At 49.1% G+C, this 16281-nt stretch overlaps 1 protein-coding gene across 3 annotated transcripts in view; it reads right to left on the reverse strand.

Moving 5' to 3' along the window:
• Window positions 1-317: 317 nt before the first annotated feature.
• The window catches only part of PIEZO2 (piezo type mechanosensitive ion channel component 2), a 255348-nt gene continuing 239384 nt past the window's right edge, over window positions 318-16281 (reverse strand). For all 3 annotated transcript variants that reach the window (XM_068993743.1, XM_068993741.1, XM_068993740.1), the window contains 13 exons: window positions 14961-15213; window positions 13853-13985; window positions 12676-12823; window positions 12370-12584; window positions 11469-11627; window positions 10583-10730; window positions 8967-9155; window positions 8589-8681; window positions 6979-7151; window positions 4603-4731; window positions 3113-3192; window positions 1917-2100; window positions 318-570 (listed from right to left, as the gene is read on the reverse strand). In XM_068993743.1, the coding sequence (XP_068849844.1) occupies window positions 318-570; window positions 1917-2100; window positions 3113-3192; window positions 4603-4731; window positions 6979-7151; window positions 8589-8681; window positions 8967-9155; window positions 10583-10730; window positions 11469-11627; window positions 12370-12584; window positions 12676-12823; window positions 13853-13985; window positions 14961-15213 (2157 nt within the window). The remainder of the gene's footprint in view (window positions 571-1916; window positions 2101-3112; window positions 3193-4602; window positions 4732-6978; window positions 7152-8588; window positions 8682-8966; window positions 9156-10582; window positions 10731-11468; window positions 11628-12369; window positions 12585-12675; window positions 12824-13852; window positions 13986-14960; window positions 15214-16281) is intronic.

Consider the following 16281-nt stretch of genomic DNA (forward strand, 5'->3'; position numbering starts at 1 on the left):
TCCTCCTGCTGTCCTGTGTCTCTAGAATGAGACCTGTCAGCGACTCCCCCACACAGTCAATCAGGACGCGAGACACCGTGGACTGACAGGCGAGCAGCCCCGACTTCAGAGGAACGGAATTAACACGAAGGATGTTTCAACAGCGCCTTGGCTCGCAGCTCTGGGGGCAAAAGGGAGCCCAGCCCTTCTGCTCCCGTCAGCACAGAGACTGTTTCTGCCGAACTGGAAACGCTTAGCTCGCAGGACAAGATTGTGCTTTTCTTTTTTTCTTTGGAAAATCCCCACGTTAACTCGGCTCGCGGTCTGTGGCCAGGGTGTCAGTTTGTTTTCTCCCTGGTCCATTTGATCATGGTTTCTGGCGACCGGTACAGGAATATTAATTTGGCATAGAGATCCTCCTCGAGCTCCAGCTCTCCGGTCTCCCGGACTAAAAAAATGTCTGTGCACAATTTCAGAATCCGATCCACGTTGGGAAGTTCTTCAAACATGATGGAGTGAGAAATCCCGCTGAAGAATTCCCGGACAAACTTCCCAATCACCAGCACCACGGAAGCATAGAGGCCCATGATACTAGGGAAAAAGAGATGAAGAAAAAGAGGTAGAAATAATATTTGGCAGTTAAATATGGTTAACAGAAACACACACACACACACACACACACACACACACACACACACACACACACACACATGAGAAAACATAACAACACTTTCCCTCAAATGCCACAGAGGATGTGATAGACTTACCAAAGCTTAAATTATTCCACTTTGGTGAAAACATTGACTTTTTGGCTAATGAAAATGTAATGCATGCTCTCTTTCTTTTTTTAAATTACACAGTACAGAACTGTAGGACTTGAAAAATCAAAGTCCTTTGAAAGCTCACCTTCTGGAGACAAGCAGTGTTAATAGTTTCATGTATGAACTTCTGGTGGTTTTACTGCATATGTCATATGCATGAGCTATGCAGTGTGCATGTATGCTCAGTTGTATCCAACTCGTTGAGACCCCATGGACTACAGCCCTCCAGGCTCCGCTGTCCATGGGATTCTCCAGGCAAGAATACTGGAGACGGTTGCCATTTCCTCCTCCAGGGGATCTTCCCCACCAAGGGATCGAACCAGTGTCTCTTGGTAGGCAGATTTTTTACCACTGAGCCAGCTGGGGAAGCTACATGATGTATGTGGTAGAAATACAATTGTATTATACACACTTTCTGTATCGAGAACTTTTCCCTGCCTTTCTCAGAGATTCGTGTTTATAATAAAATTCCGAAGAGACAATGATTTCTTAAGAGGCTCTTTCTAGGAAGTGGAAAACCTCAGTGTCCTGTGGGGGGGTGCCTGTTAGAGGGTTGAAGCATCAGAAGGCGGAGAAGTGCATCAGGCACGTTCCAAATTGATTTCTGACTGACTCTCATCTGCTAAGGTCAGAAGGCAACATTAGCAGAAAAGAGAACTTGACCCCAATTTCTAGATTAAACCCCAAATTGCACCAAACTGTGTGGTAGCAGGAAGCAATAGTCAAAGAGCTGGAAATACGGCAAATATGGCTTTGGGTCCTGTGTTTGGTGGAAGGACCACCCAAGGCATTTTTTTACTTCTCTGGGACTCTGGTTCCTCATCTTTTAAAACTAAGTTCCCTGTGACAAACCATAATGGAAAAGAATATGAAAAAGAAATGCATATATCTGTATAACAGTCACCTTGCTGTACAGCAGCTATTAACACAACACTGTAAATCAACTATACTTCAATACAATTTTAAAAATATAATATGAAGAGCCAAGGATCTGTGAATTCTAATAACACAGCTATAGAATCTGAGAATTCTAGGAAGATAAAAGACTTCTGTCCTCAGCCTGGTGGGGTGCAGAGGGGGCCTCTCATGACCGTTGATTGCAAAACGGCTCCTTACCCGTAGCCGGCCAGGAACCCCAGGCTGGGGGGGCTGACCTTGTCGTTGAAGACCACTAGCTCCAGGGCCTGCGCTTCCTGGTTGTAGATTCTGTTCCCAGTCAAGTTGAGAACCCACCACTCACTGTTCGAGTTAGTCGCATTGTCTCTGGACAAAATGATGGTGATGTTCATGAAATTATTTTCTGGAGAAAGAGAAATATGAAATCTGGTTAGCAGGAGAGTTTAAGGATTTAATGCACTTAGCAGTTCCGGGATGGCACAAGCTGGTTGGTACCCATGGCACTGGGTTCCAGGATGAGGGCACAGGGGCAAGTCAACTCTGTGAGGAAAAGGAGTGGTGGGCCTGGGTGGCAGGGGGTCTCTCTTTTTCTCCAAGAGGCCAGTCCTGCTGCTATAGGGAGAAGGGAACCCCGTCACTGGAGGATCTTTGCTGACAAGTCCCAACAACTAACTAGACATTTAAAAACCGCAATAACTGACTTGTGATGGAATCGACGGGCTCCTTCCTGTTAAGCCCTGTTTACTGAGCATCTTCCAGGAAGAAGGTGCTGCAGGAGGGGCTCAGGGGTCACCCAATTGCACGCAGCCTGGTCCAGTGGGAAAGGCCACCTCTGCAAGCCCAGTTTATGGGCACGTGGCAACCACCACAGCACCTGTACCAACAAGGTCTGTGAGCCTGGGGAGACCGCTTCTGGTCGGCTTCCCAGAGGAGGTGACTTCTGAGCTGAGTTTTGCTGGGTGAGAACTGTGATAGATGGAGCCTGACTACCAGCACTCAGTCACCCGCGGGCTGAATCACATCCATTTCTTGCCCTCCTTTTTTTTTTGTTGTTTGTTTTTATCATGGGGCCTTTGGCATTAACACTGTAGGAGGCAATTTTCTGCCAAAGATGTGGTTGCTAATAGAAGCAAGTAAATAGGTTCTAATAAATCTGTTAACCTGTCACTCAATATAGATTTCAGTCAATCACGTTCTATACAGATGAAGAAAGGAAGATGACGAACTTGCCCTGGGCGAGTAAGTGATCCCCTCTTGCTGGTGGATATAGCCTGGAGCCCTAGGCTTCTTGTCAACCATGTCACATGAGAAAGAAACCTGGCAAGGAGCTTGAGAGAGGCTGCAAGGGCAAACTGTAGATGCTGATTGAAAGAAAGAATAAGAACTGTTCCGAAGCGATTCCTTCTCATTCTTACCAGATAAAAGCTGCTTTATGGGTTTGGAGTTAGAGTCACTGGGTGCTTTCACATAGTACGGGTAAATCCTTTCTATGGTCCTGGGAATTAAGAAAAAAAAAAGAGGTCATTAAGTTCTAGTTGTTTTGCACACTCATTTGCTTAGCTGTGTTCGACTCTTTTCGACCCCATGGACCATAATCCACCAGGCTCCTCTGTCCATGGGATTTCCCAGGCAAGAATACTGGAGTGGGTTGCCATTTCCTCCTCCAGGGAATCTTCCCAACCCAGGAATCAAACCTACATCTCCTGAGTCTTCTGCACTGACAGGCAGATTCTTTACCACTGCATCACCATGCAAAAATGAGGTTTTTTTTTGCTACTTGTGACCTCATTTCAAACAAATAATGGTGAGAGTCTTCCTATAATTATGCAGTGTGCAGTCATCATAGTGTATTAAAATACACTATGTGTATTTTACATAATGTAAATACACGTAGTGTCCCTTAAAATCAGGTCTCCAAAGCTGAATAAATTCACCAGGTTCTAACCAAATGTTCAGGCCACCTCTGTACCAAGCTAATTAATGGCTTAAAGATGGCTATACAGATTTTTCCACACCTGTGACTTTTCTGAAGCAAGGGGCTATCTTTCTTGCTGAGATCTGCCCATGCTTCCAATTTTAATTTTCAGGATTTCCAAACTCTCTCTAGTGGAATGGGCTGCTCCAGCTGATAGGAGGATGCGGGTGTAGGGAAGAGAGGACTGGCACCTGAGCCCTCAGCCCATGGCTGCTCCATCTCTTTAGGTTGCTTTCTCATCAGAAAGCGATGGGGAGAGCCTGACGGGTCTCAGGGGCCCTTGGTGGTCAGTGCCTGACATGGGGTACTTTCAGAACCATGTCTGAGGGTTGCATAGTGCTGGTTCTCACCCTCAGCGCTTTGACCTGGGTTGGGGCAGATGGGGACAGAGCTGGGCACTGGGCAGTTTGGGATTAGCAGCAGTTGTTTGCTCCTGCTGGTTCTCACATGAGACTCTAACATCACAGCTTAGATGTCTGGAGTGCAGTGTCGTGTGGCAGGGAATATATAAGATACAGCTTATATATAAGATCTTAATATAAAAGATACAGATTTCCCCCCTCAAATTTCCATCTGCCCCTTTGCCTTGTCACCCCTCTCCATTAGCCAGGGATTCAGTGCCCCAGAAGCAGGGGTGATGGTAGAAAAGGGTCTCCCAGGGACTCTTCTTGGTTTTTGGTGATTATGCCAGGTGGAAGCAAAGTCTGTCACCTGGAGACGAGTTCAGTCCTCCCCAGACATGCTGGGCGGAGGGAGTGGGTGGAGAACAGGTGGGGCTTTGATGCAGCCCACCTGGGGCTCTAAGCACAGGCTCACTCGAGTCACCCAAGTGAGTAGGTTGAGTTTCTTGCCCACCCATGTTTGTAGAGGAGACTCTGTACCAGATACACACGCCTACTGTCACTGTGTTAACAACGATAACCAACTCACACGGGTGTCCTGGAACTTTCCGTGTCGCCGCCAGCTATCATTTTAGCAATATTCTCTCGTGTCTTGTTTTTAAGAGGGAAAGAAAGCTTATCTGTTGCTATTTCTGCTTTTGCACCCAGACTCATGTTTCTGTGAAAGAAAAAAGAAGAGGTCAAGGTCAGTGGTTATTCACAGATCTGCAGGTGAGATTAAAACTCCTGAAATACTCATCTCACCAAGTTTCACTGGGTCCACGATTGTCAACCCCAACCTCTCTGTCCACCTCACCTGAACATCCAGCCTCTGAGATATCCAAGGAGGCTGCAAGCACCTTCAACACCGATCACAGGTGAGGAGGAAGAGTGTGGGGACCCAAAGAGACGTGGACCTGAGCATCTAATAGGACTCTGAGGCACGTTAGGTTAGCCCAGCGATGTTAGTCTCCACGAGGACTCACAGAATCCATATTTTGAACAGAATATTTGCAATAAGATGTCACCTCACATCTCTCAGAATGGCCATGATGGCCATCACTAAAGAGGCAAGAGACAGCAAGTTTCGGTGAGGATGTGGGGAGAGGGGAGCCCTGTGCACTATTCCACGGGGATGGATTTGGTGAGGATGTGGGGAGAAGGGAGCCCTGTGCACTGTTGGTGGGAATGGAGACTGATGTAGCCACTGTGGGAAACAGTTTGGTGATTCCTCAAAAAATTAAAAATAGAACTACTATAGGAGCAATCCCACTTCGGGGTATTTTTCTAAAGAAAATGAAAACACTAACTTGAAAACAAATCTGCCCCACCACATTCACGGCAGCATCTATAATAGCCAAGATACAGAAGCAACGCGTGGATTCAGATACATGAATAAAGAAGGCAGAACACATACACACGATGGAATCTTATTCAGGAATAAAAAGAAGGAAATCTTACTCTTTGGGCCAACATGGATGAACCTTGATGGCATTAGGCTAAGTGAAATAAGTCAGATAAAGACAAATACTGTATAATCTCATTTGTGTGTGAAATCTAGAAATAAAAACACAAAACCTGAATTCATAGATACAGAGAACGAATTGGTGGTTCTCAGAGGTGGTGGTGGTGGTGGTGGTAAATGAAATGGATTATTTCATTTCAGGCATGAAAGGAAGTTAAAGGGAATGAATTTTCAGGTATAACATTAAGTCCTGGTTACATAATGAACAGCATGGTGACTATTTTTAATAAAACTCCATTGCATATTTGAAAGTTGCTAAGAGTAGATCTTAAAGGTGCTCATCACAGGAGAAAATGGTTGGTAACCACGTGGTGAGTGTTCGCTAGATGCTGTGGTGCCCATTTTGAAAAGTACATAAATATCAAATCACCAAGTTGCTCCCTTGCAACTAGAACAATGCCACATGTCCATTATCTCGATTAAAAACAGAATGTTCAATCAAAAATTGGTTTTTAATTTTGGGGGGTGGCTCTTCAAAGGAAGGGCATTTTTGCCAACACTGAATTCCATGTGGGGAGTTTGGGACATTTAAAAGGAGAAAATAAGATTAAAGAAGGAGGTCTTTAAAGTCTCAGCAGCCCTCTCCCTCTCCAAAATCCTTCTTTACTATGTCCCTGTGAATTCAGATTCCAGAAGGCTTTCTTCCTTACCTATCATGGTTCTCTCTTAATTCCAGCCAAGAAGCTGGTATTGTGCACCCAACAAGCCTACCCCACACCTGCCTGGAATCCTGAGAGAAACAAAGCTCATCAGCCAAGGTGTTGGGTCAGGCCCCCAAACAGCCCCACAGACACGTTGGGCTTTCGGATGCGAGAACTTTTCCCGAGATAAGCGATGTGGTGGCCACAGGCTGGCCAGAGGCTCATGTTGGGGGTGGGGGAAGGGTAGGAATATCCCTGCTCTCCCCTTCTGGGCCTGCCCAAGGGGCTCCCCCAGCTCAGGCTTGGAGAAAAGAGCCACAGGGGCTGCCCAGTGCTCGGGCCGGCAAGGGAGACTCGGGGTTCCAGGGGCTACAGGTCCTGTGTTATGAGGCCAAACCCCAAGCTCAGGGAAATCTCACGCTTCACCCGACTCAGTTTCATTCTATGAGTCATGACTCTATTTATTTTCTCTCCACCTCTCTCTTTTACTCACTGACCTCACTGTCAGAGGCTTTAGAGCTAAAGTTAGTAGAAAAAAGGAAAATTGAGACGTTCTCGCTGGGCCAATGAGTCTCAGGCAAATCATTGTTTAATAACACACAAAAACATTAGCTGTGGCATTGAATGGATATTACTCGAGAACTAACATAAACCCAGATCCACGTTAATCTGAGGTTTCTAACCTCCCATGCCCCCCACCCCCACCCCAAGTTCAGGTTGGGGAAAAGGGGGATATTATGCACGGAAATCCAGTAACTACCTCTGAATACTCCATGAAAAAACAACAGAGAAGCTACTATTGGGGTCCTTGAGTTCGTGTATCATTTTCTGCTTACTGGGAGGGCTGATGGTCCATAAAGAATTTGAGTTTCCTTCCAGTTCTGCGACTGTTATGTCTTCTTTTTCATAATTTTCCAGAAATTGCATAGCACCCTGTGTGCACACAAACACAGCTGCATAAATAGACCACACCCCCGAGGACATGCAAGAAGGTGACTACCCTTCCCTCTCTCTGGCTGTGCAGAGGGATTTTCATCCCAACGCGCTGTCTGGGCTGTTCTGGCGCTAAGAGCTCCAGTCACATCACCAGACCCCAGTGGTGGTGCTGCTACTCCCACGCACACAGGTGCTGGGTTGAGTCAGTCGTGCCCAGCTCTTTGCGACCCTATGGGCTGTAGCCCACCAGCCCCTCTGTCCATGGGTTCTCCAGGCAAGAATACTGGAGTGGGTTGCCATGCCCTCCTCCAGGGGATCTTCCTGATCCAGTGACTGAACCCACGTCTCTTACATGTCCTGCACTGTTGTGGCGGGGGCGGGGGAGGGAGGTTCTTTACCACTAGCGCCACCAGGGAAGGCCCCCTCCCCACAAGGCCATGGAATCACTCCAATCAAACAGTACAGAAAAATCAGATGATTCAGTGTCATCTTTTCCTTTTCCTAAAAATAAGAAATGTATCAACTATTGGGGAACATTCCTCTCATAAGAGAGACAAGTTTAATCCACCCTGGACATCTGGGCCCTTCCTCACAGCTGTGTGTTCCTCAAGAATAGTGTGGACAGCGGGCATTACAGGCCGATCATTCTACAATGGGGAAAAGCATCTGTTTGCCTAATCACTGTACTTAAATTAAAAGTATCAGTTGTAAAGCCGATTTCAACCATGAAGAGTTGTGCTGTCATAGTATTAAAAGCATGGAATGCAGAGAGAAGGATGACATCAGCCACAATTCCACCACCAGAACTTGATTCCCGTTCTATACAATTGAGGATGCATGTCTTAATTTTTAAAATCAATTTTAAAATAATGGCATCCTTTAAATCTCTTTCATTTTGAGAAATTTTCATGCCATGAAATCATTTTCATAATTATCATCTTATTAGAAAGGAAGTTGCTTGGAAAATCTGCCATAATTGATTCATTCAGTCCTACTTGTTGAATCCCCAGGCTGCCTAGTTCTTATGAATGGGGAGGATGCTGTCACAAGCAGGCACCTGCCTGGGGCTTCTCCCATATTCTGAATGACTTCTTTAGGATAGACTCCTACAGGAGACCTCCCAGTCAAAGGGATAAATATCTACCACAATTTAAAAACTTTAGAGATTTGAAAAGGATCAGCACCTGTTGTGTTCAACATGAAGATTCTCTTAATTAGAATTATGTTCATTATCACCTATGTCCAATAATACAGACACCACATCTTAGATGATCAAAGTGGCCAGTGGCCAGGAACCTGCAGTGTAACAACTGATCATCCCCGGGAAGTCCTGCCCTCCAGCTCAGGTCGTGGCCAGGTGGTGAGTAAGGTGACGACAGTCAGCTGGCCAAGGTGACAGCTGTTCACAGAGACCAACTCCACGCATCTACTTACAGTGTCCTTAGAAAAAGCTTTAATGAATTTATTAAACATTGGCTGGTCCATAACTTTCAGCTGGCTTTGCTGGGCACTCATTGTGAAAATAGGCTGGAAAACAAAGACACACGGGATGGTTAATATTTGAAATTCCTTCTGTGCATCCTGGGTTCTGAGAACAATATTAGACCATGTATTACCCACAGCCAGTGCAGGGCTCTCTCTTCCCTGTCTCCTGTACCTTAGCTCACATATTTGCAGAACTGTCAATATTCAGACAGGAGATGCGGATCCACAGAACCTCAGTAAGTCATCCGGTGGTCAGGGAGAGGGCTGCGCTTGACAAGGACCCACAGAGGGGAGGGGGATTGGAGACCCGGAGAGAGGCATGGTTACCTGGTACCCGCCCAGGGTGATTGTGACTGAGACGTCCAGGGGCTGGTTGATAACCCCAGCGACGGATTTGACCAGAGACATGAAGAGTAGCGGGAACCAGACGATGCAGATGAGCAGGACGATGATCATGCCCCCCATCCCGTACTTGACCACCTTCTTCTTCTTCTGCCCCCGGGGCTGTGGGTACCTCTGCAACGGGAGGGTGGCACGCTCAGGTGGTGTCCCCAGGAGGGGCGGGCACTATGACCACAAAGTCTGCCTGGGACTGCGTCCTGAATCTGTTCAGAATGCACCCAGTCCCAGCCCTGGAACAAGGGAGGCAGCAATGCTGGGCTGTGAGGAGCCTGCTCTGTGACCCCCACAGGGTCCACTAGGGCCTGAGTGGTTTTTTCCTTAAAAGGACTCTGTGGGTTTGCTGGGGGCAGACCTGTGGACCAAGGGACCAAAGCGTCTGCTGAATAAACCCCTGGTTTTAAGGGATCAAGTGGGAGAAAGACATTTTACTTTAAATTCCTGAATATTTGAAACTGTGCCTTTCAAGAGGCTCCTCCCCACCTTGGCGGGTGGAAAACATTTTAACTTTGCTCGTAACACATGTTGTCAGGACCACACTGTCCAAGCTGGAATCACCTCCATTTGCTGCATCACGGGCTCCCCAGCCCGGAGGTCAGCCTGCAGGCGAGTGGAGGGCTCAGCTCTGCCATGTGTCCTGGAGGCTGCTTGGGTCTACACACCTGTTCCATACTTAGATGCTGCTTCTGTGGGACCTGTCTCCTTTCAGGGGTACTCTGGAGGCTGGACTACACACGTATGGTAAACTTTTGAAAAATCCCTTGAATAATCATGTTGTTGTTCAGTCGCTAAGTCATGTCCGATTCTTTGTGACCCCCATGCACTGCAACACACCAGGCTTCCCTGTCCATCATCTCCCAGAGTCTGCCCAAGTTCGTGTCCATTGGGTTGATGATGCCATTCAACCATCTCATCCTCTGTTGCCCTCTTCACTTTCTGCCTTCCGTCTTTCCCAGCATCAGGGTCTTTTCCAGTGAGTCAGCTGTTCGCATCAAGTGGCCAAAGTATTGGAGCTTCAGCTTCAGCATCAGTCCTTCCAGTGAGTATTCAGGGTTGATGTCCTTTCGGATTGATGGAATCATAATTCCACCCACATCTAAACCTTAAAATCCAGCCTAGCAGAATGAGCAGATATTTTCACTTTGATTTCCTTTGCACTCCTCTGTCCCTCATCGAAGAGTGACTCAGAGGATGAACCTGAGTCTCAGACACCTGGACCACTTTCCTCCAGCACATCTCACCCCCTCCTGCTCCCAGATGAGCCATTTCAGAATGACTGTGTGGTCCAGCACTGTGTCACCTCTTCTCACAACAACACAATAAGCATCTGCCAGAAGAAGAATCATCTGGAGGCTCTTCTTGCTATGGCAGCGGCAGGTCCAAATTCCTAACTCCAGCAGGATGAAGTCAATGGGGTGTTCATAGGTCCCGGTGGGTTCTGCCTCATTTATTGGGCCACAAAACTTGCAGAAGTTCTTATCAATCTTATAATCGGCCTGTATCTAAAAGACACAAATACGGCTGAGGCACTGCTATCGGCTTACTTTTTCCGACTCCCGCCAACACTTGAGGATGAAGATGTGAGCATAGATGTCCTCCACGCAGATCCAGCTGGACAGGCTCAGGGTCGTGTCTGTCCACACCCAGTCCATCACAGCCCTCAGCTCCGTCAGGAAAGGGACAAGGCGGAACCTATAGAAACCAAGTCTTGTTAGAAGGACAGCTGTGGGCTGACCCCATAGCTGGACAATTTTGCAGGCTCATGAAGGTCCCGACTGTCAGCCCTGACAACTCAGAAAAATTCTCAAGGTCACTGTTACTGTAAAAACTCAACATGGAATACAACTGCTTTTCATTATCAGTCCATTAAGGAATGGTATTTGCCCTTCCTTTCTTTTTTGGCTGATGGTCTTAAAAAACTGGAATTCCTTTTATAAATACATTTGAAAGTGTCTTCAATTTCTTTCATTAAGTCTTATAGTTTTCTTCGTACAAATCTTATACTTCTTTGGCTAAATTTATCTTGAAGTATTTTATTATTTTTGATGCTCTTGTGAATGGGAGTGTGCTGTGTGCTCAGCTGCTCCATCATGTCTGACTCATTGTAATCCTATGGACTGAAGCTCGCCAGGTTCCTCTGTCCAAGGGATTCTCTAGGCACGAATACTGGAGTGGGTTGCCCTGCACTCCTCCAGGGGATCTTCCCAACCCAGGGATCGAACCCATGTCTCTTACATCTCACACTGGGGGGCGAGTTCTTTACCACTAGCACCACCTGGGAAGGCTCCCCTGCTGCCATGGCCACAGAATCACTCCCATCCCTGGCGGCTCAGATGGTAAAGAATCTGCCTTCTGCTGCCCCCCATACTCCTACTGCCCCCCGGCCCCCCACACTCTGCGTGTGGCCAGGATGGCACCGAGCACCCTCACCCCTGGAACAGGAAGAGGTTGACGTAGTTGTAGCTCTTGGTGAGGAAGTTGCCGAGGACCCGAGTTGGGTAGCCGCAGCGGATCTGGTAGGCAGACAGCCCGAAGTACACGCACTTGACGAAGTACCATAGCTGCGCGACCAGGTTCTGGCTGAACTTCCTGGGTGAGAAAACAGAAAAGTACAGGGTGGGATACTCTTCCGGTACAGAAGGACACAAGTTTAGGGTGAGAGAGAAAAGCCTCATCTTCCCTCTGGCTTCTAAAGGCAGGTCCTTATCACAGACGTCTCAGCCGCATTCGGTTGGCAGGAGTCATTCCTAAGCTAATGACATCCTCCACAGCTGGGAGGGCAGTGTGGTCACCCGATGAATGCCCCCAGACCCCACCCGAAGATGGGCACGTCCTCACCCCTGGAACCCGGGAACGCATGATCTTCCTCGGCCAAGAGGACTTGACAGACATGCTAGGCTTGGGGACCTGGTGGTCGGGAAGAAGTGTAGCTGCCCAGGGGGCCCCACAAGCAGGCCTTAGACGGACAGCCTCGCTCCACTGTGGGCAGGAGGAGACGCGGCAGGGAAGAGATGCAGGGTTTGGAGAAGGAGGAGGAGACCCTGGGCATCTCTGGAAGCTAGAAGAGGTCAAAAGATGGATTCTCTGGGGACCCTCCAGAAAGGACCATCACCCTGCCCACATCGTAATTTCAGTCCAGTGAGGCCTGGGTCTGCCCCCTGGCCTGCAGAGCTGTAAGACAACGCACTTGCATTGTGTTAAACCCTGACTTTGCAGTGGTACTGATTAACCCCTATCCTCTCCTTCCCTACGGGCTTATCCTTACAAAACATTTCCTTCCCTTACGGGTTGCAGGAAAGTGGCCCCACAGCTCCAGTTCCCAAGGCCTCACCTCTCGGTCACGCCAGGCAGGATGAAGAACATCCAGAAGTGAATCCCAAACACCAGGATGACCTGGAAGATGACCTTTCCCAAGACAGTCTTCCTGAGGTAGAGCGCCCGGTCCACCACCATAGTCCCGAACTGAATGAGCACCATCACCAGGAAGGGCCCTGGCACCTGGTCCTCGGACAGTGAGGACGTGATGTCGGCTGCAGCCGAGTGTTTCTGGGGAGGAGACCGCAGGCTCAGGCCTGGATGCACCTGCAGGACAGCATAGCTCATCCCCGCGGTGCGGTGGCCTTGGTTCCCCACCTACCCCGAAGGCCCAGAAGCCGAAGACAATGATGACGAAGTCCACGGTGTCCGCCAGGAACATAAGCACGTACACGTCGGTGACGGCGCTGTAGTCGGGGTGGATGAGGTCGTAGAAGAACTGCCTGATGGGCACGTAGAGCTGCAGGGTCCTATGGGACAGACGCCCAGTGTGGGGTGGGTGGAAATGCAAGACCCGCCAGAGCTCCCATCACTCTGCCCTCTGCTGCCCTCCCGCACAGCTTGCCCTCCCCTGCTCTGGCCTCAGGACACTTCGCTGGGGCAGGGGCCCCTGCTCTGACACAGACTCTGCACAAGTTCAAGGCTTCTCTCCTGAAGCATAACGGAGTGGTAGCCCGGGAAACGAGGGGCTGGTTTGTGCCCTGATTCAGTTACTCTCCACCTGTGAGACTTGGATCCTGTTACTGAGCCCTGTGTGCTTTCATCTCCTCTTCTGCAAAAGGTGTAACAAGACCCGAGGGCCTGGGCTGCAGTGAGAGTGACAGGACCCCCTGGTCCTGCTGGGCCCCGGTAGATGCCGGGAGCCCAGCTCCTCCCCTTTCCGCCCTCGTCTCCGGGGCTAGGCATCATCCTGGGCTCTGGGGCTCAGCTTCCTTCATCCCTGTGCTCCCACTCTGGCTGTGTGCCAAACCTCTGCCCCTTCTCTTCATGGTTCGCAACTCAAGACCATGTCCAGGTGAGCACAGCCCTTGGTCTCAGAGCTCAGGCTCAGGGCCAGCCTTGAGGATCCGGCCCTGTTTTCACTCCCGTCTGCTGCTGGTCTGCCTCCCTGATACCTGGGAGGGGGGCCCTGTGACCTTGGCTGGTGACCTTGGGCTGCATGAAGGACAAACCACTTCTTGAGTGCACCTCAGTTTCCCTGTAGAGGGTGAGCATATCTCTGAGAACCTTCCGATTTGACTTCACTGCCTGTCTGGTTGGACTCATTCGTGTGCCTGGAATTATATACCGTGAGCTAGTGTGTTTAGAAGTGCAATGGATATAAAAACGAATCATCCTGTTGGAAAGTGAATCTTGAAAGCAATATCACGGTGGGGCATTTTGCTCCGCCTGAAGCCGATGACACTTTTGATGGGAGAGGTCACTTCTCAAGCATGTCGCCTTTGGCTGATGCTGAGGAGGTGCCCCCAGCCCCCAGGTATCCTCACGCACTCACTCACTTCTTTATGGTAAAGGCCTTTGCTTTGATTAAGTGTTCCTGCAGCTTCTCCATGTAAAGTTCCCGTCTGCTCTTCTGCTTGACGCTCACGACGCTGCTTCCTTTCTGGCTGCTGTTCCGGGTGCTCGTGCTGCCTGGAGACAAGAAGGAACCGAGACGGACCCTGAGTTGTGCGTCTGTTGGCGTAACTGTTATAGAAGCCTGCCACCTCCACGGCAGAGGGACAGTTGGAGGCTGGTTAGAGGGCAAGATGCACAGATGCCTGTAAGAACAGCGGCGGAGAACTCGGGATCTGTAGCCCCTACTCTGGTTCCACAGCCAAAGGCGTCCGTGGGCTTTCACACCCACCTGGCTCCTTAGGGTGGCTGTGGGACCTCTGTCCCAGGACGAATTAAACTGGGGAGCAGTTTTTCTCCTGCTCAATGGGGTCCCAGGTTCTGGTTGTGGGTTTTCTAGCCTAGGTCCAGGACCATGCCTTTTTTCAGGACCAAATTTCTCTAACTATAAAACTAATATGAGATGGCCTGCCAGTGTTGGCCAGAAAAAAGATGAATACAGAGGGTCTGGAGAGCTGCAGACAGGAGTGCTGTCAACACAACGGCGCAGTTACCCCAAGAGGGGCGACGTAACGCACATGTACTTTCCTGTCACTGGCTGTTCAGTAAGAGAGTAGTAACTAACGTAGGAAATAACTAGGTGGTTTGGCATAAAGTTCCTATTGATTAAATAGAAGCGCACTTTCAAAATAAATCGTGATGTACAGCACTCTGGGCACACCCGGCAGAATCTCTGGGTATGACTGCCAACTACCCTGTGTCCGACACTCACTAGGTATGAGGCAGCGTGCTGGTCACTTTTCACCAACATGTGAAATCTCTGTCCTAGGTGGGGGTTGGGGAATTCAGACAGACATCCTAGACAGGGATGTGAGCGCCCCAGGCTATACACACAGCTCAGCCAGGATTTGAACTTGGTCTGGTTACAAAGTACATTCATTTCACATCACAGTATCTGCTGCCTTGACAGCACCAAGCTCCCTTGCCCCTGATCCCTGGAACCAGGGAGTAACTCTACTCAGGGGTCCTTACAGTGACACCGTGCGGCAATACCTCTCTTGGACCTATTCGAGGAAAAGCTGGACTCCTGTGATGTCTGGGAGCCGCTGCTGGAGCGCTTCCTCCGGACGGCAGCTGGCTGCTCCGGGAAGGTCACGTGCACCGACTCCACGGATGCAGCCAGGTTGATGGACTTGAGCGAGTCGGAGGAGGCCCTCCTACCATGGCCGAGGGACAGCTCGTCGTCCGAGTCCACCTTGTCCGAGCCGCTGTCCACAATGTCGTCTTCATCCCAGAGGCCGTGACACTGAGGAGGCAGGAAAGGGACAGCTCAGCCCGCTGTCCGTGACATCCAGGCCACCAGCGTGTCCCTCAGGATAGGAAACCACACGTCAAACAGGGCGACTGCAGCCAATGACACTGCTGGACAGTGGAGACTGCTAGGAGAGCACGACCTAAGTGTTCCCACCAAACACCGACCAACAGGCAGGTGAGGAAGTGGTGGATGTGTCAACGAACCAGACGGGGGTCCTCTCACCATATATACGCTTATCAAATCACCACATATACACTTCTGACACCTTACAATTTCACTGGCCAATTATACATCAACAAAGGATCCTTCAGTTAAAGCTATGGTTTTTCCAGTAGTCATGTACGGATATAAGAAGGCTGAGTGTCAAAGAATTGACACTTTCAAACTGTGTTGCTGGAAAAGATTCTTGAGGATTCCTTGGACAACAAGGAGATCAAACCAGTCAGTCCTAAAGGAAATCAACTCTGAATATTCATCAGAAGGATTGATGCTGAAGCTGAAACTCCAATACTCTGGCCACCTGATGGGAAGAGCCAATTCATTAGAAAAGACCCTGATGCTGGGAAAGATTGAGGGCAAGAAGAGAAGAAGGTGACAGATCAGACGGTTTGATGGCATCACTGACTCAATGGACATGAATCTGAGCAAACTCCAGGAGATAGTGAAGGACAGGGGAGCCTGGTGTGCTGTAGTCCACGGGGTCACAAAGGGTTGGACATGACTTAGCAACTGAACAACACTACATCAACAATGCTGAAATTTAAAAAAAAGATTAGAAAACCAAAGCAAGGTCAGCTTTCTTAGGAAAGCTTATTATCTACCTATATGTACTTTTGCAAACTCATCACACCCCAATGACTCAGGAAAGACCCCCCCCCAAGTGGAGGGTTAGGGACTGGCAGTTTGCAAGGTGACAGAAGGCAGAGGGAAGATCTTGGTCACAGTCCACATAGATAAAAGCCTGTGTGAAACAGCCCAGCAAGTAGGATAGAGGTCAAACACACATGTAGATGTATGTGAGTGTGCATGTATGTGTGTGTTGCAGCCTGGCGGAGCAGA

The sequence above is a fragment of the Capricornis sumatraensis genome, chromosome 21 (assembly GCF_032405125.1).
Source record: "Capricornis sumatraensis isolate serow.1 chromosome 21, serow.2, whole genome shotgun sequence".
Lineage (NCBI taxonomy): Eukaryota > Metazoa > Chordata > Mammalia > Artiodactyla > Bovidae > Capricornis > Capricornis sumatraensis.